This window comes from Sapajus apella, unplaced genomic scaffold, assembly GCF_009761245.1.
Source record: "Sapajus apella isolate SASKATOON/1434 unplaced genomic scaffold, GSC_monkey_1.0 scaffold43, whole genome shotgun sequence".
Lineage (NCBI taxonomy): Eukaryota > Metazoa > Chordata > Mammalia > Primates > Cebidae > Sapajus > Sapajus apella.
The window spans coordinates 461,176-480,050 of NW_022436983.1; the positions used below are offsets into that span (position 1 = coordinate 461,176).

Below are 18,875 nucleotides of genomic sequence, written 5' to 3' on the forward strand. Positions count from 1 at the left end.
TCTCAGCTCACTGCAACCTCCACCTCCTGGGTTCAAGCGATTCTCATGTCACAGACTCCTGAGTAGCTGGGATTACAGGTGTGTGCCACCAGGCCCAGCTAATTTTTATATTTTTAGTAGAGATGGGGTTTTGCCACGTTAGCTAGGCTAGTTTCAAACTCCTAACCTCAAGTGATCTACCCACCTCGGCCTCCCAAAGTGCAGGGATTATAGGTGTGAGCTATCGCACCTGCCTAACTGATCTTTTTTTTTTTTTTTTAAATTTTTTTTTTTTTTTTTTGAGACGGAGTTTCGCTCTTGTTACCCAGGCTGGAGTGCAATGGCGCGATCTCAGCTCACCGCAACCTCCACCTCCTGGGTTCAGGCAATTCTCCTGCCTCAGCCTCCTGAGTAGCTGGGATTACAGGCACACGCCACCATGCCCAGCTGATTTTTTGTATTTTTAGTAGAGACGGGGTTTCACCATGTTGACCAGGATGGTCTCGATCTCTTGACCTTGTGATCCACCCGCCTCGGCCTCCCAAAGTGCTGGGATTACAGGCTTGAGCCACCGCGCCCGGCCCACTGATCTTTTTTGAAAAGGGCTGGGTGAGGTGGCTCACACAGGTAATCCCAGCACTCTGGGAGGCTGAGGCAGGTGGATTATGAGGTCAGGAGTTCAAGACCAGCCTGGCCAACATGGTGAAACCCCATCTCTACTAAAAATACAAAAAAGTGGCCAGGTGTGGTGGTGGGTGCATGTAATCCCAGCTATTTGGGAGGCTGAGGCAGAGAACTGCTTGAACCCAGGAGGCGAAGGTTGCAGTGAGCCAAGATCGAACCACTGCACTCCAGCCTAGGTGACAGAACAAGACTCTGTACCCCTGCCAAAAAGCCAGGCACAGTGGCTAAAGCCTGTAACGCCAGGACTTTGAGAGGCCCAGGAGGGCAGATTGCTTGAGCTCAAGAGTTCAAGATCACCCTAGGCAACTCCAAAACCCTGTCTCTACAAAAAATAAAAATAAAAAATTAGTCAGGCATGGTGGTTCGTGCCTATAGTCCCAGCTACTTGGGAGACAGAGGTTGCAGTGAGCTGAGATCGCACTGCTGCACTCTGGCCTGGGTGACAGGGCAAGACTATGTCTCCAAAAACAAAAAGGCTTTTTCTTCAGCCTGAGACAGAACAAACCTCCACAGCTTACACAGCTCATTAACACATGACCTTGGCCTCATTAATATCTATTTCTCACGAAAACCAGCTAAGCTGCTACAGGAGTGGTAAAGGGCACTCCCTTCCCTAAGCCCCATCTCTGTCCAGAGTCCTCAGCCCCTCTGGGGTGCTTCGGATCTATTAACAGGTTGCAGGGGCAGAGAAGAGGACACGCACAGCGGATCATGCCTATAATGCTAGCACTTTGGGAGGCTGAGGTGGGAGGATCACTTTAAGGCCAAGAGTTTGAGACCAGCCTGGACAACACAATAAGACCCTGTCTCCACCAAAAAATAAAAAAAAAAATTAAAAAAAAACAACAACAAAACAACAACAACAAAAAAACAGCCTGGCACAGTGGCTCACACCTGTAATCACAGCACTTTGGGAGGCTGAGGCAGGCAGCCTCATGAGATCAGCAGTTCAAGACCAGCCTGGCCAACACAGTGAAACCCCGTCTCTACTAAAAATGCAGAAATTAACCAGGTGTGGTGGCATGCGCCTGTAGTCCCAGCTACTTGGAAGGCTAAGGCAGAAGAATTGCTTGAACCCTGGAGGCGGAGGTTGCAGTGAGCCGAGACCAAGCCATTGCACTCTAGCCTGGGTGACAAGAGTGAGAGACTCCGTCTCAAAAAAACAAAACAAAACAAAACAAAACACAGGTAGAAACAGGATGAAGGGATACAGCAGGTAGCTAACAGCACCAAGAATCACCAAGGGTTTGTATACCCAGGTTTTGTGCACATAATAAAAACCATTAATGACTACATTAGTTCTCCTTACTTTTTTTAATCACTTGAAACATGCCAAGGAGAACACGTACCTGTTTAAAGGAGATCAACCATCTCGTGAATACACTGAAAACCACTAACTGTATACTTTGAAATGGTGATTTTTATGGTACGTGAATTATATCACAATGTTTAAAATGTTAGAAAAAAAAAGGGAAAGCAGTGTCATATCTGATACCATACTTGAGTTCCAATACTCCAGTAAAACCACCCGACGTAAGAAGGATGCCGGAACCAAGCATATACTCCACTGGTCACCAGAGTATGGGTATCTGATTTTTCATTCTGCACCACGTGGTTGAAATTGGAGCCAGCTGTAAACATGGCCGCCTTCCTCAGACATTCTCCAAAGACCACCATCAGCAGCCCCGTGATGCTGAGCCAGGTGATCTGCTTCAGTTCTGCGGGAGAGAGACATTGATGACAAACAAGGAGTGAAACACTGGCCTGCTGAGCTCCCCTCTGAACTGCTGAAAATTAACCTATTTTCCCGAAGATAGGAAAAAACAGAAAATGTGCTCGTGGGCAATCAGCACTTGTCATCACATTAAAATTTCATGGTAAGAAAACACATTCCCCTACGTTGTGCTGTTCATTGGTTTACTTTAAAATGCCAACAAGCCAATAAGAGCATCATAGTAAAGAGATGCTCTCCTGCTATAGCTGATGGGATCTCTGGTTCATGACCCCCAGGCACATGCTCAGTCATTCATCTGGGGACAAGCACAGCAAAGAGAAGCAAAGAAGGGTCCAAGGTTTCCACCCTGAATCCTAAGAGCCATATGTAGTTCATTTCATTGGCTGTGGGACGTTCAATTTAGTCTTGCTCTGTCGCCCAGGCTGGAGTGCAGTGGCACAATCTCGGCTCACTTCAGCCTCTGCCTCCCTGGTTCAAGCAATTCTTCTGCCTCAGCTTCCCGAGTAGCTAGGAGTACAGATGCACACCACCATACTTGGCTAATTTTTTGTATTTTTTTTTAGTAGAGATGGCGTTTCATCATGTTAGCCAGGATGATCTCGATCTCCTGACCTCATGATCCGCCTGCCTCAGCTTCCCAAAGTTTTGGGATTACAGGTATGAACTGCTATCCTTGTGCCTGCCGTATTTTTTTTTTTTTTTTTGAGATGGAGTCTCACTCTCATTGCCCATGCTGGAGTACAATGGCATGATCTCGGCTCACTGCAACCTCCACCTCCTGGGTTCAAGCAATTCTCCTGCCTCAGCCTCCCAAGTAGCTAAGATTACAGGCATGCGCCACCATGCCCAGGTAACTTTGTATTTTTTTTTTTTTTTTGAGACGGAGTTTCACGCATGTTACCCAGGCTGGAGTGCAATGGCGCGATCTCGGCTCACCGCAACCTCCGCCTCCTGGGTTCAGGCAATTCTCCTGCCTCAGCTTCCTGAGTAGCTGGGATTACAGGCACGCACCACCATGCCCAGCTAATTTTTTGTATTTTTAATAGAGACGGGGTTTCACCATGTTGACCAGGATGGTCTCGATCTCTTGACCTCGTGATCCACCCGCCTCGGCCTCCCAAAGTGCTGGGATTACAGGCTTGAGCCACCGCGCCCGGCCAACTTTGTATTTTTATTAGAGACTGGGTTTCACCATGCTGGTCAGGCTGGTCTCAAATTCCTGACCTCATGTGATCCACCTGCACCTCATGTGATCCACCTGCTTCGGCCTCCCAAAGTGATGGAATTACAGGCATGAGCCACCACACCTGGTCTTGTTAATAAACTCTTACATGAAACGTCTAAAGTCACAGAAAGTGAACAGATGCAAATATCTGACTGTAAAATTAGAATCACAACTACCCGAGGCTGTGACTTCCCATTACATGGTGCGCTACGTGATGCAAGCTTTAAAGTAAAAGGTCAACATGTCCTCGAGTCAAAATCCAGAAGCAGAATTCACTAGTGGAGCTCATCCTTTATAAATAGCTTAGTGAGGATAGAGGTCTGAGGAAAATCACTTGGGGGAGATTAGACCTTAAAGGTGAATCAATGTCACTGTCCTCAACCTGAATGGGAGCTACCCTTCTCCCTTCCAGAGGGGAATATAAGGCACACGAACCTGGCCAAAAAATGTTTTCAAGTGTGAACTCTATCCAAGAAGAAAGAGCAGCGACTGTATACTCCAGACTGTGATTCAGGAGAAAGGAATCCAAGGACAGACTTTTGGGATTATTGACTGCTGTCACCAAGTATTCAGAATAATGGAACAATGACAGGGAGCACATGTACCTATTTAAAGATAAAAAGAGAGTTAAGTTGGGATAAGAGAACCAGGTTAGCCATAAGTGCAGATGTGGGTCTCCTGAGCTGTCCCTAATTCCATGAGGCCCTGTTCTCACTTGTCTGAGAGTGGACACAGGCACCCATCTGCAGCAACTACTACCTCAGGTTTTAGGAAAGTGGAGTTTGTAACAAACTGTTTTTGTTTTGTTTTGATTTTTGAGACAGAGTCTCGCTGTGTCACCCAGGCTGGAGTGCAGCGGCGTGATCTTGGCTCACTGCAAGCTCCGCCTCCCAGGTTCAAGTGATTCTCCTGCTCCAGCCTCCCAAGTAGCTAGGATTACAGGCGCCCACCACCACGCCCGGCTAATTTTTTTATTTTTAGTAGAGATGTACTTTCACTATGTTGGCCAGGCCGGTCTTGAACTCCTGACCTCATGATCCGCCCGCCTCAGCCTCCCAAATTGCTGGGATGACAGGCGTGAGCCACCAAGCCTGGCAAGGCACTGTTTATGAATGTCACAGGCAAAACCAACCCGCAGGTCATGTAGGCATTATGGATCCTTCCGTCCTTTAAAATGACACTACACACAAAAAAACATGAAAGGGGGAGATAGCAACATAAAGGAGTGATGTATGTCAGATACAAAATTTAACAAAACTGAAATAATTCCAGCAAAGAAGGATTAGATGGCTCAAAATATTGATAAGAGGAGATAAAACTTTTTACCTTGAAGCCACTGGTTCATATCCAGGTCAGACTAGAAGGCTCAAGGGACTGAAATCATAGTGTAGGGAAAAATCCTACAATGGCTGTGGGGATGCACTAGATGTGACCTAATAGAAATTAGAGATGAAAAAGGCCTATGAAGACAAGCCAGAGCCCTGCCCCTGCCCGCCACCGAGGACCTGCACCCCTTCCGGGAAGGGCTGGTCACATAACTGAATGCTGTCACCACAGCTGCGGATGACAGCACCTTTGGGAGTGCCAGGGAGACCTGTTTCTGCCTGATACAGAATCAACCCACAGGCACGAAATCACAAGGGCTGAAATGTAAGCAACTACGGGGCAGCCAGGCGACTTCTTGTCCAGAGAACCCTGAACAGCATTCTGCCGGTCACAGATGAGACAGGGATGAGGAAATGCCATTCCTGACCCTCTGATCTGTCCACCCTCGCCTGAAAACCGGTATTCCCGAAGGACTTCTTACCAGCCAAAGTGAGTCCAAGAAGACTGGCTGAAACTTAGCAGCACACCGCAGCCGAACACAAAGCCCAGGAAACAAGCTCGGATGGCTATCTGCAAGGGACCCAAAAGAAGCTGTCACCCGCAGTCCTCAGAGTACAGATCTGGGCTACTGACCTTCCCGGGATAGGCAGGCCACAGGCATGCAAACAGGGCCGATTTGCTGAGGTTGAGAGGGAGAAGCGGGCGTCCTGGGTTCAAATTCTGCAACCACCCCACTCTGGCGGTGTGGCCTCCTGGCAAATTATTTAACCTCTCTGGGCTTTGTTTCCCCATCTACACCCGGGAAATAACAGTACCTACCTTTCAGGACTGCGGAAAGGATTACGAAAAACACTTAAGACTAAATGCTACCTAAATTTTAGCTGCATTATTATTATTATTATTCGCGATTATTCTTCAGGGCTATAGGAAAACAGCTTAAGCCTAGTTTATGAGGTCAGGGCACCCGGGCCTGTGGGCCCAGTCCCACCCACGTCACTGCGGGGCCTCTGACCTGAGACGGGGCAGCAGGTAGGTCTCCGCACCTTAAGTTACATAAAGGCACTCGCGGGCTCGCTCACTCCCACCCCACGCGCACTTGCTGAGCTGCACGAGCTGCAATTTAACACCCACACCCCGGGTGCAGGGCGCCCGTGCCCGGAGAGGCAGGGTCCCCTCCTGAGACCTCAACTTGCGGATGAAAAGCGCGCGCGTGGGAGGCCGCCGCGGGCCCGGGGAGAAAGGTACTCACGCGCCGCTCAGAGCGGACCCCCACCCGCCCCACCTGCCCCGCCGGCCCCCGCCGGCCTGCACCTGGTAGCGCGGCGGCCGATAGAGCAGCAGCAGCAGCGCGTTGAGCCCGGCCACGTAGAGCGCCAGCCCGGTGCGGCCCTGCAGGCCGGCGCGCGTGAGTAGCGGCAGCGCGAGCACCGAGGCGCCTAACAGGAAGGTGGCGAGGCTGAGACGCGCCTCGGAGCCCGGCGGAGCCCGCGCCGCGCAGCCCGCCATGGCGCAAGGCGGCGGACGAGCGGGCGGCGGCGCCGGCTGTAGCCCGGGGAAACGCGCCGGCCGCGCCTGCGCACTGCGCCGCCGACGCCGGCCTGGGAAGGGCAGCTGCCCGGAGCCGCGCGCCGCTTGCCAGTTCTCGCGAGAACTCCGGTCAGCCGGGTTGGTGGCCCGAATTTGGCGGGAGCGCCCCGCCCCGCCCCGCCCCTTGGGAACCGCCCGGCTCTGAGTCGGGCTCTGGGACTGGCTAGCGCCGGGCGGGGGCCGGAGAAGTCGCTTCCGGCCTCTGCCCAAACTTGGTCCCAAACTCAGGAGTTTCCTGTCCCAAGAAGAAATTTAAAGTTTGAAACGCCCCGGGCGCGGTGCCTCACGCCTGTAATCCCAGCACTTTGGGAAGCCGAGGCGGGCGGAACATTTGAGGTCAGGAGTTCGAGACCAACATGGCCAACATGGGGAAACCCCGTCTCTACTAAAAATACAAACATTACATGCACTCAAGCTTGGGCAACAGATGGCGACTCTGTCACACAGAAAAAATACAAATATTAGCTGGGCGTGGTGGCTCACGCCTGGAATTCCAGCTGCTTGAGGGGCTAAGGCAGGAGAATTGCTTGAACCCAGGACACGGAAGTCGCAGCGAGCCGAGATTGTGCCACTGCACCCAGCCTGGATGACAAAGTGAGACTCTGTCTCAAAAAAAAAGAAGTTTGAAAGCGGCCGCACACTCGCCGGCCCTGCGTGGTCCTGGAAAACCAAACGCCCTGGGGCGCCCAGGTGCAACCAAGTGCGGGAATCTTCCCCGGGTCCCTGGAAAGCGGCCTGGACAACGGCACCTGGGCATGCATGCGACGCGACCACCGCCCGCTTAAATTCCTGTTGTGGAACAAGGCTAGGCAGTGGTGGGAATGCTCAGAATGTATTCAGTTTTTAAAAAGCAGGAAGCAAAGCTTTTCGGTGGATCCTGACTTCGCTTGGGGGAAAAGGGCAGGAGAGCCTGGGAAAAGATCGAGCTATGAGCCAAAATGACACACTGGCGACTACATATGTACTTTTTTTTGAGACAGGGTCTCACTCTGTATCTGAGGCCAGAGTGTGGCAGCCTGTAACTCCTGAAGCGATCCTCCTCTCTCTCAGCCTCCCAAAGCACTGGAATTACAGGTATGAGCCACCACCTCTGGTCTATCTACAGGTGGTAGCACTCTGGATGATTTTTATTGTCTTTATGTGTTTTTGCAGTTTCCATCCTGCCTACGGTGAACATACTTTTTTTTTTTTCAAACGGAGTTTTGCTCTTATTGTCCAGGTGATCTCGGCTCACTGCAACCTGTGCTGCCTCCCGGATTCAAGAAATTCTCCTGCCTCAGCCTCCCAAGTAGCTGGGATTACAGGAGCCTGCCACTATAGCCCCTAATTTTTTTGTATTTTTAGTAGAGATGGTTTTTCACCATGTTGGCCAGACTAGTTTAGAACTCCTGACCTCAGTGATCCACCCGGCTCGGTCTCCCAAAGTGCTGGGATTACAGGCGTGAGCCACTGCGTCTGGCCCATACATTGCTTTTATAATCGGAAGTTGTTCTTTACGTTTTAAATAGTAAATGCTCGCACCTCAGGTAGCTCAGAGAGCCATGCTGGAGGAGAAAAGCCAGTAAGTGAACCAACAACCCAGTATAAACTCTGCAGGGGTGGGAGTGGGGTGGGAGCAAAGCAAGGATGGGGAGCAGAGAGGGACCCCAGGGGAGGCCCTCAGCTTGGAGTGCGGCAGGGCGAGGAGGCTGCAAGGAACAAACGCCAGAGCTAGGCCTTGGGGCCCTCGGGGATGGACAGCCTGCCCTCCATTGGAAATGAGATCAAGGAGGGAGTGAGGGCTCGGCGTTTGAAAGACACGGAGGCGGGAGGGAGCAAGGCTGAGAAGGGATGGGGACAGGCCCTTGGGGAGGCTGGCACCAATGGTGGGTCAGTGAGCATGAGGCAGGCAGTCTGTGAGCCCTGCATCTGAGCCCCTCACCTCTTCACTCTTGTCCCTGCAGGTCCTGGCAGGAGCTCTGGTATCTGGGAAGCTGGATAGAGAGCCTGGGCTGGAGCCCACCCTCTGCAACCTAGCTTTGTGAACTTGGCAAATCCATTCTATGCGCCTCTGTTTTCTGTACAGTGGGGACCTGATTTATCTGGCAACCTCCACCAGATTGGTAATTTTACTGTAAAGCCCAGTACCATTTTATTTTATTTCATTATTTTATTTTTATTTTTTGAGACAAAGTCTCATTCTGTCGCCAGGCTGGAGTGCAATGGAGTGATCTCAGCTCACTGCAACCTCCACCTCCCAGGTTCAAGGCATTCCCCTGCCTCAGCTTACCAAGTAGCTGGGACTACAGACATGCACCACCACATCTGGCTAATTTTTTTGTATTTTTAGTAGATACAGGGTTTCACGATGTTGGCCAGGCTGGTCTCGAACCTCTGGCCTCAGGTGGTCCACCTGCCTTGGCCTCCCAAAGTGCTGGGATTACAGGCGTGAGCCACCACACCTGGCCCATTTTACTTTATTAATAATTAATTTCTTTTTTTGAGATAGGGCCTCACTGTTGCCCAGGCTGGAATGCAGTGTCGAGATCATAGCTCACTGCAGCCTCGAACCCCTGGGCTCAGACTATCCCCCTGCCTCAGGCTCTTGAGTCGCTGGGACTGTAAGCATGCACCACTGTGCCTGGCTCCAGGACTGTGTTTAAACAGTGCTCAGAAAACTTGCTAAATTTGGTGGATGAGAATTGAAAAGAGATTTAATGGGTTTTTTTTGTTCGTTTGTTTTTTGAGATGGAGTTTTGCTCTTGTTGCCCAGGCTGGAGTGCAGTGGCGAAATCTTGGCTCACTGCAACCCCCGATTCCCAGGTTCAAGGCATTCTTCCTGCCTCAGCCTCCTGAGTAGTTGGGATTACAGGCATGCACCACCACGCCTGGCTAATTTTGTATTTTTAGTAGAGATGTGATTTCTCCACATTGATCAGGCTGGTCTCGAACTCCCGACCTCAGATGATCCGGCTGCCTCGGCCTCCCAGCGGTGAGCCACTGTGGCCGTCGAGATTTAATGTTTTTAAAAACAAAGTCCCCCAGCTGCAGTGCCACATGGGAAGGAGGCCTGGGTGTGAATGTTCCTGGGCGCTAAGAGCTCCTGTGACTGCCACCAGTTTCCTGTGGCCTCCCCCAGACTTGGGACCACCTCTGCACCAGGACACCTCAGGACTACCAGAGGGCACTTGTCGAAACTTCACCCCTGGAAGTGAGCTGGTCCTGGGGCCAAAAACCACTCTGCCGGCCGGGCGCGGTGGCTCACGCCTGTAATCCGAGCACTTTGGAAGGCCCAGGCGGGTGGATCACGAGGTCAAGAGATCGAGACCATCCTGGTCAACATAGTGAAACCCCATCTCTACTAAAAATACAAAAAATCAGCTGGGCATGGTGGCGCATGCCTGTAATCCCAGCTACTCAGGAGGCTGAGGCAGGAGAATTGCCTGAACCCAGGAGGCGGAGGTTGCGGTGAGCCGAGATCGCGCCACTGCACTCCAGCCTGGGCAACAAGAGCGAAACTCCGTCTCAAAAAAAAAAAAAAAAAAAAATCACTCTGCCTAGAAGCCCTCCCCTGGCTCTTGGCATTTGCTCCCCTCATTGTATAACGGCCCTGACTTACCCCCAAGGGCCTGTTGCCATCCGAAGTAATGTGTAACCAGACTGGAGAACCCGAGCAGTGCTCCCTCCTCTGCCCATCACCTCCCCTTGGGCCCCCCCTCTTCATCAGCTTCCATTTTGGAAGAAGGGAGAAAGAAAGCGGGGGCAGTCTCCTCCCAAGTGGGGCAGGTTCAGGGAAGGAGAATTTTCAGAAGTTGCTAGAGTTGCTGAATGTGTCAGGGCCCAGGATTCACAGAACAGTGACGGAGGAGAAACGAGAGTACGCAGATCTAAGCACACAACAGCCTAAAGCCAGAGAAACAAAGTCACATGCACACAGACACAGGGAAACATGCACTCAGAGATGCACAGACACACGCCAACTCCATGCAGGGACCTGCTTTCCCGCCCCAGAGGAAAGCAATCTGATCAAACAGACCTACTGTGCACCCAGCCCCCCATGCTTAGGAACAACACACCTACAAACATAGGAAAGGGAGGGAGACTGCTTTGCCTGCGATGCCTTGCTTGCCTTTTCTAGTAAATAAGCATTTGAATGTGTTTTGTTCTAGGAGCTTTGGAGGCAGGCACAAAGGGAGCCCTTTCTCATGCAGGAAGGTCCCTCTGCAGCCTCCCCCTTCCCTCCCCCACCTGCCTTTCGCCCATGGGCTGAAGTGGCTTTCTTTCCTGGGTCCAAGTGGGCATCTCTACTGTTTTAGAGAAACCTGAGAACCACTATGCCATTTCTAAGTTAAACTGCTGGCCAAAATGAAATTAGGCTTTTTTTTTCTTTTCTTTTCTTTTTTTTTTGACACAGAGTCAAAAAAAAAATTGCAATCGCTCTGTCACCCAGGCTGGATTGCAGCGGTGTGATCTCAGCTCACTGCCACCTCTGCCTCTCGGGTTCAAGCGATTCTCCTGCCTCACTTCCTGAGGAGCTGAGATTATAAGCGCACACCACCACGCCCAGCTAATTTTTTTTTTTTTTTAGTAGAGACAGGGTTTGCCAGGCTGGTCTCAAACGCCAGACCTCAGGTGATCTGCCCGCCTCGGCCTCTCAAAGTGCTGGGATTACAGGTGTGAGCCACTGTGCTTGGCTTTTTTTTTTTTTTTTTTTAGAGATGGAGTCTCACTCTGACCCCCAAGCTGGAGTGCAATGGCATGATCTTGGCTCACTGCAACCTCTGCCACCTGGGTTCTAGTGGTTCTCCTGTCTCAGCCTCCTGAGTAACTGGACTTACAGGCGTCCACCACCACGTCTGGCTAATTTTTGCATTTTTAGTAGAGATGGGGTTTCACTAGTTTGGTCAGGCTGGTTTCAAACTCCTGACCTCAGGTAATACACCCACCTCAGCCTCCCAAAGTGCTGGGATTACAGGCATGAACCACCGTGCCTGGCTATCTTCATTTTCTTAAACAAGGTTACTTTATTGAGCAACAGAGAATGTAGGAAGGTGAAGGAGATGGTTCCCAGCAAGCAGGAGGCAGGTGCATGCATGGAGCGAGGGGTTCCCGGTTTACTGGTGGACTAGCAGGCACCTTAGCCCACAAGCTGGCTTCCCAGCATGACAAGTTTGCTCCTGTGCTAAGTATTGTCCAAGAGTGAAACAAAGTCTAGGAACCCACCTCTCCCTGTTTCTCAATGATGGATTCAGGTTGGTCTTTTTTTTCCCCCAGAGTCTCACTCTGTCGCCCTGGTTGGAGTGCCGTGGTGTGATCTTGGCTCACTGCAACCTCTGCCTCCTGGGTTCTAGTGATTCTCCTGTCTCAGCCTCCTGAGTAGCTGGAATTACAGGCGCCTGCCACCACATCCAGCTAATTTTTGTATTTTTAGTAGAGACGGGGTTTCACCATGTTGCCCAGGCTGATCTCGAACACCTGACCTCATGATCTGCCAGCCTTGGACTCCCAAAGTGCTGGGATTACAGGTGTGAGCCACCGCGCCCGGTCAGGTTGGTCATTTTTAGAGAGTTGGTTCCCTGAAGCTCCCAGTCATTCACAGGCCTCTGCCCTGTCCCCTGTCCACATTGAGGCCGGGAGGGCCGCAGGGAAGGACCTGTCCAGTATGTCCAGTATAGTCGCAGCTCTTCCCAGGAGGGAACCCTTGTCTTCCAAAAGTTTTCTTTCCCCTCCTCTGGCCATTCCAGGCTGAAGGAATGAAAACTCCCTCTCTCTAGGCTGGAAAACAGGTAAGTGACATGTAATTTATGAGCCCAAAGTGCTTAAGTCCTATGTGCACAAAGGGGCCGGGTAAATATTTAAAGATTAAAGCCAGCTGGGGAGAAACACAAAAGGCTGGGGCAATGGGGGTCGCTCTGAATTCACTGTCCCTGAACTGGGCCAGGTCAGCATTGATGCACTCACTGGAATCCCGACCTTTGTCTTCTGAAGGGCCCTTGGCTGCTGGGCTATTGGGAGTCCCCACACAGCTAAAGAGAGTTAAACAATCGCAGCCTCTCCAACCACATCTGGAGACAATTCGCTGAGTCATTTCAAAGCTTTTGCTGTGTCCCAATAGTTAATTACAAGGAGCAATCACTTCATTCCACTTTGAAATGCATCTGCAGAGGGGGACAGCAGACTTCTCCCTCCAGTCACCTGCATCCACAGTAGCCTGCGCAGCCCTCACCAGTTAGCACTGGTTCAAGCCCGTGGAAGTGCAGAATGAAAGGGGCTCCCACCTGGAGCCACAGGGTACCCACCGCTATCCTCTGGGATGGGCCGCAGATAGGGCTCTTGTCCTGGGGCCCAAAAACCTCTCCCCACTTGGTTCCAGACCTGACATAATATTCTTTCTTTTGTCAAAGTCAACAACAAAACCAAATGAGGGAAGAGGTGGCACAGACACTTGTCACTTTCTGTATTAAATTCCCCCGCATGAGACGGGGGGCCCTGAGCAGCCTTGGAGGCCCCAAGCACCCTCAGGAGTTAGAGAAGGAAGTTTTTTCTCCTTGAATGAGCAGAGGGGGGCCTGGGTCTCCCCACTTCTCCTCCTGGACCTGTGCTCCTTTCCAGGCTGCCTTGGGGACCCTAGATGCTAAAGATGGAAAGGGAGTTGGTGGCCTACATCCTGGCTTGCGTAAGCCCCGCTTCTAAGTTGGGCCATGCCCTTCCTGGCAGCCGGAGAGCGCTTTGTCCTGCTTGCCCTCAGAGGACAGGGTGAACCCACTGCCGCTCTCCCTCCAGCTCTGAAAATACATCCTGGTTGCTGTGAGCCCCTTTGGAGCCAGGCCTGCCTGAGGCTGTGATAGGATGTCCAGACTCAGGGCTTGTAATCATAGTAGGAGGCTGGGATGGAGGGTGGACCCCAAGTCCTTAGCCTGGGTTTCCGGGAAGGGTCCCTGTAGAAGCTAATCTGCTGTCTTTCCCAAAATGACCTTGCAGAGGTAAAGCACAATGACTTTAACTTAGTAGAGGAAGTGGCTGCTCAGAGAGAGGAGCAAGAACTGGGAGTAAGGTGGGGATGGTAGGGAGAAACCTGGCTCAGAGCTGGGAAAAGGGGCGGGTGGAAATTGCACCAAGACCTCTCCCCACCTTGATCCTACACGACCGTCGGCCAGTGTAAGGCGAGTAGCAGGCCAAGGAGGCTGTAATGGAGGAGCCACGGGGTGGGAGCGCCAGAAAGGAGGAAGATCATTCAAGGTGGGGAGACCCCTGCCCGAAAACGGGCCACAGGACAGGGGGCGCCACGGGCAGTGCGGGGATTGGAGTAGGGGGCTGCGGAGGCGGAGGTCCATTCAGTGGACCAGGGCAGAGCGACGCCTGAGAATTCCGCCCAGGCCTTAAGGCGGGCCTCGCCTCCCACAGCCAAAGCAGAACATTGCGAATTAGCACATTTTGCGGTCAATTTTCCACTGCTTAAGAAACACTAAGCCATCCACGTGAGCGGCCCCACCCAGCGCGACTGAGATCCCAGGGCACCGGCTTGGGAGGGGTGGTGGCCCTGGGAAGGGCGGGTGTCGGGCTTCGGGTGGGAGCAGCCTGAGGTCCCCTTTATGGCGGCCGGGACTCAGATGAGGGGGCGGGCCCGGCACCCAGCTGCGGGCCGCGAGAGCTGCGCGGAGGGCCATTGGTTTGCTAATGCACCCGGGTTGAAAGGCGCGGGCGGCGGTTTACCGGGAGGGATTGTAATTAGAGGACAAATTGCCCCGCTGCCCGCGCAGCTCGAGAACGCAGGGAGGGGGAGGCCCGCCGGGGCGCGGCGCGCGCCAGACCTCGGTGCAGATGTGCAGCAGCTGGAAGCCCACTCCCGGCAGGGCGCCCGGAGTTTGGCCCCGAGGGGGCGGGCGCGGGAGCCGCTTTGTGGGGCCCGCACAATGCCCTTAACACTTGGCTGCCCCCTTTGTGCCCCGCCGTGCCGCCCGCCCACTCCGCGGCGCCTTTGTACCGCGCCGCCACCGCCCCAAGCTCGAAACCAGTCGCACCGAGGACGCCCCGGCCCGGCTGGCCCTGGCGCTTCAAAGCTGCCCGGCGCGTGCCAGCGCCTGCCGCCTGGCCTCGGCCCCCGCCGCCCTCCCAAGCCCGGGTCGGCCCGGATCTGGCCCGCAGGCCCTGCGGCCGGGGCTGGAGAGCGCTCATAGCTGCTGTTGCCGCTGCCTTGGCCTGAAAGGGGGAGGGCGGGGCGCGATTCTCCACGCTGCTTGGCGCCTGGGAACGTTGCTATCTTGGGAAGGGTAGGCGGGGGCGGGCTGGGGGGAGATGCCTCGGCTTGATAGAGCTGGGGGGCTCACCTTAAGTCCCTACACAGAAGCCAGTTTGTTCAATCCTCTGCCACAGGGCTCAGCTGCAGAACTTTTGTGACTTCCCTGTCACCTTCAGAAGCAATGGGGGCCGAATTGTTCATAACATCATTTTATAAGCTCCAAAACTAAGGCGATCATGGCCCACAGGAGGTGTCTAGGTTTGAACCCAGGGACTTCCTGGAGGTCAGCCTTCCTGTCCATCACAGCGACCAGAGTCCAGCCTCCTGGGGACCAACAAGGGGGATGGCCCCAGAGTCTTGCTGTAGGACCTAGCCTGTCCTGGGGCAAGTGCTCCTGGGGCCGCCTCCACTGGGCTCCTCCAGTGGGTCCCCATGGCCTGAATAATGCATGGGATGTGGGCCCTGGACCTCTTGAAGTGTGGCCTGAAGCTCTTTCCAGAATGTCAGTGCCTGCCACCACCACCTGTTCGTGGGGCTGAGAGCAGGCTCATGGGAGTAGACTCCCAGTGCTTCTCCATGGGGACAGGGTCCAACAGTGGAGCCGCCCAGCCTGGAGGCAGCTGGGTTCACCCCACCTGCCTCCTGTGGGAAATCTGGGTTGGATCCTAGCAGTGTCAGAGAACTCGGGACCCAGGCTGCACCCCCACCAGAACCCCTCCCGGTCCCGAGGCCCCAGCAAGGTTGAGGCCAGCTGTGGCCCCGCGGGCGGGCTGCATGCTTTAATGGGACACATGTTGCTGCGTGGCCCCTGCAGGCTAGGCTTGCGCCCGGCTTTGAGCAGCCACAGGCAGAAAATTGCTGCATTGTCCTGACATTAGGGCAACTAATGCGGTGTTGTGGGTACAGCCAGAGCATGAAGTGCACAGAGAGGCGTTGCCTTGGCATCATCAATCCCGAGGAAGCCCAGAACCCTGTCATAGTCAGTGGGGCAGCTTGTGGCCAGCGAGGCCCATGTACCTCTCCAGTGGGTGACCCCCAGAATGCTTGCACTCCAGGGTATCAAGGACTTGGCAAGTGGGACTGGAGAACTTACTAGGATTGGGACAGGATGGGCATGGAGCAGGTGGGCATGGCAGGGGTCCTCAGGCTCGGGAAGTGGTGGAGGCCAGAGAGATAAGGAAAAGACCGAGAAAGGGGAAGGGGGGTCCCTCGGGACGCAGGAGGGGTCCTCAAGTGAGAGGAGGCCTGGGTTATGGGAGGGGGCTGAAGGAAGGAGGCAGGGAGCTTCCCAGTGCCTCACCCCTCGGTCCCCTCCTCTTCAGGGTTTCCAGAGTCCAGAGGGTCTCATTGACATGTAAATGAGGGTCCCCTATAAAGATGGCGCTGCCTCCCACTGGTTCGAGGACAGCAACATGGGGACAGAGCCTGCCACCCGGGGCAGCCTCCCCAGCGGCTTCCGAAAGGTCTGAGGTCTTGAGGGGTGAGGGACAGGCACCCTTCCCGGGCAGCAGGGGCAGAGGGCAGGAGGGTGGCAGTCCCACACTCTAAAGGCCATTCATCTGTAGATCTCCAAGCCGCTGATGGAGAAGAAGCGCCGGGCACGCATCAACGTGTCGCTGGAGCAGCTCAAATCGCTGCTGGAGAAACACTACTCGCACCAGGTGAGACTCAGGCAGGGTGGGGGGTGGGTGATACCATCCCAACCTCTGTCTTCACCTCGGGCGGCCGGCCTAAGAGCCGTTTCCATGGTCGGGTAGATCCAGAAGCGCAAGTTGGAGAAGGCCGACATCCTGGAGTTGAGCGTGAAGTACATGAAAAGTCTTCAGAATTCCTTGCAAGGTACAGACCTGGGCTGGAGGGAGGAGGGGGAGGCGTGTGGGATCAGAGCCAGGGATGCACAAGGCCAAATAAGGAGGGATGCCTCAAGGATCGCTTGAGCCTGGGCTTTTGAGACCAGCCTGGGCAACATAGCAAGACAGCAAGACCCCCGTCTCAAAAATAAATAAATAATAAAGGGTCGAGTGAAGAGGACAGCTTGGAGGCAGGTGGGCAGCTGGTGAGGGGGCCCCAGCTCGACGGGGGTAGAGGGAGGAGCAGTAAAATTCGGGCTGGCTTTGCGATTGGGATCCGGGTGGTAGGAGGTCTGGACCCCGGGGAGACATTCGGGTCGTCTCACCTCTCTGCCCTCCTCTTCCCCTCCCCAACACGCTTCTTCCCTCCTTTCCCCTCCCTCCTTTCCTCTCTCCTCCCTCCTCTCTCCCCCTCCTCCCCCCTCCTCCCCTCCCTCTCTCCCCTCCCCTCCCTGTTTCTCCCGTCCGCTCCTCCCCACAGGGCTCTGGCCGGTGCCCAGCGGAGCCGAGCACCCGTCGGGCTTCCGCAGCTGCCTGCCCGGCGTGAGCCAGTTCCTTCGGCGCGGAGATGAGGGCGGCGGCGGCCTGCGCTGCCCCCTGGTGCCCGAGCGCGCCATCGGCAGCACCATGGACAGCGCCGGGCCCGGCCGGGAGGCGCCCGGGCTGTGCGGCCCCTGCACCCCCGCGGTCTGGGCTCCTGCTCCGGCTGCCGGCGGCCCGCGGTCCCCACCACCTCCCCCCCTTCCCTCCGGAAGTCTCCCCGGCTCATTCTCCAGCGTCCCCCCGCCGCAGCCAGCGTCGAGTCGCTGCGCCGAGAGCCCCGGGCTGGGCCTGCGCGTGTGGCGGCCCTGGTGAAGCCCCAGGATGGCGGGGACTGAAGGCGCTCCCTATCTGGTCTGGGGACACAGGGACTATTTTGAACACGCCCACAGTGACTGCCGGGAGCCCCTAGTTGTCCATTCTTGTCCTGGGGCGGGGGTGGCTTGGAGAGGACCGCGCACCCGCCAGCTCAGGGAAGTACCCCGAGCCCTGCAGGACTGGGTCTGCACATAATCCACCCCCACTCCAGCTCCATCTACACATGCCGGACCGCTCACTCTCCACCCATCCTCCGGAGGGAGTGGGAGGGGGTGTCCTGGGCTGCGCCTCTTTCCCAGGGGCCCCTGACGGGTAGCCCTCCCGCCCCACCCCCGCTCGGCTGCCGCGCCGCGGTGGGAAGGTCGCAGTTGGCAGCAGCGCAGAGGGGACCCCTCGCAGCGAGGAGAATCGCTGCCCCGCCCCGGCCCATTCAGCGGACTGCGGGCGCCCGGTTCCCACCGGCACAAAGAGCGCCTGGCCCCGCCCCGCCGGCGAGGGGCCCCCAGCCTCCCTCGATCCGGGACCCTCTTGGCTTCCAACGACCTCCTCCGCCAGCGGCGCTGCCCACCCGGCTGGCGCCTTCTCCGAAGCTCGCATTTCTCAGAAAACCCCCGCCTCCGACAAGATGCACAGCCCGCCCGGACGCCCCGCCCCACGCGGTTCCTCGGTTGGTGGCGCCAGCTTGAGGGCTGCAAAAGTGAACCCGGTGCCTCTCATGGGAGAGGGGCAGGCCTGCCGCCCGACAAAGACCCTGGCCCACATTCCGGGCCCAGACCCTGCAGCTCCAGATCCCTAGGGCTGCCGGAGAATCCAAACCCAGTACAGCCCTCGGAGCGCGCGGCGCTACTTGACTGGTCGATAAATGAGGTTATTGCTGCGTTCGGACTTAGGGAGTGGGAGGCTCTGAAGTCAGATTTTCTTCCCCTGGGCTTCTGGCCCAGGAATCCGGGCCATTGAGGGGCAGTTTGGGTTGTGGGGTCAGAGATCCCGGCACGTCCTCCCGACAGCTTGTAATTCATAATAAAACCAGCGCGAATCTGTGAAGTGGGTATCAAGAGGACACCAGGGGTCTAATGTCTCCCACCCCTGCGATGCCTACTTAGGTGCATCTTTTTGAACCGTAAATAACTTTCTACAGCTCTTCTCTTTTTGGGCAGCTCTGGCCTGCAGATGCGCTAAACTCGCCCCGGTCCAAACGCGTGGAAAAGGACCCACGTTGCTTCAGAAGACCGGCTCCACCATCGCGCCTAGCGGGCTCGCTGGAGCTGGGGCAAGGGTAGGGGTCCTGGCTGTCACCGTCCAGGGTGGGCTCTCGGGTCTGCGCTTCCCGCGGTGTGGAGTGGGGCAGGGAGCGGTCAGGACAAATCCCTCTCCGGTCCACCGGGTGGCGGTGTTGCACTGCAGACCCAAAGG

At 55.1% G+C, this 18,875-nt stretch overlaps 2 protein-coding genes and 1 long non-coding RNA gene across 3 annotated transcripts in view; 2 read left to right on the top strand and 1 right to left on the bottom strand.

Annotated features, from left to right (window-relative positions):
• ICMT (isoprenylcysteine carboxyl methyltransferase) overlaps positions 1-6,522 on the bottom strand; it is a 19,572-nt gene extending 13,050 nt beyond the window's left edge. The window contains exons 1-4 of the mRNA XM_032301099.1: positions 6,261-6,522; positions 5,431-5,519; positions 4,059-4,228; positions 2,164-2,381 (exon numbers count right to left, since the gene is read on the bottom strand). Coding sequence (XP_032156990.1) covers positions 2,164-2,381; positions 4,059-4,228; positions 5,431-5,519; positions 6,261-6,455 — 672 coding nt within the window. The 5' untranslated portion in view covers positions 6,456-6,522. The remainder of the gene's footprint in view (positions 1-2,163; positions 2,382-4,058; positions 4,229-5,430; positions 5,520-6,260) is intronic.
• Positions 6,523-7,518: 996 nt separating this feature from the next.
• On the top strand, positions 7,519-8,670 carry LOC116566573. Its single transcript, XR_004275910.1, has 2 exons — positions 7,519-7,610; positions 8,480-8,670. It is a non-coding gene; the product is annotated as an uncharacterized LOC116566573 (long non-coding RNA).
• Positions 8,671-12,017: 3,347 nt separating this feature from the next.
• Positions 12,018-18,600, top strand: HES3 (hes family bHLH transcription factor 3). Its single transcript, XM_032301100.1, has 5 exons — positions 12,018-13,754; positions 16,077-16,217; positions 16,320-16,415; positions 16,512-16,593; positions 17,086-18,600. The coding sequence occupies exons 2-5, from the start codon at positions 16,113-16,115 to the stop codon at positions 17,457-17,459; spliced, it is 657 nt and encodes a 218-aa protein (XP_032156991.1). The 5' UTR covers positions 12,018-13,754; positions 16,077-16,112; the 3' UTR covers positions 17,460-18,600.
• The last annotated feature ends 275 nt before the right edge of the window (positions 18,601-18,875 follow it).

Excerpts from the sequence above, each read along its gene's own strand:
- HES3 (XM_032301100.1), top strand. The coding sequence starts at position 16,113 with ATGAGGGTCCCCTATAAAGATGGCGCTGCCTCCCACTGGTTCGAGGAC. Across the intron at positions 16,218-16,319 it reads TCCCCAGCGGCTTCCGAAAG|ATCTCCAAGCCGCTGATGGA; the intron begins GTCTGAGGTCTT and ends ATTCATCTGTAG. Across the intron at positions 16,416-16,511 it reads AGAAACACTACTCGCACCAG|ATCCAGAAGCGCAAGTTGGA; the intron begins GTGAGACTCAGG and ends ATGGTCGGGTAG.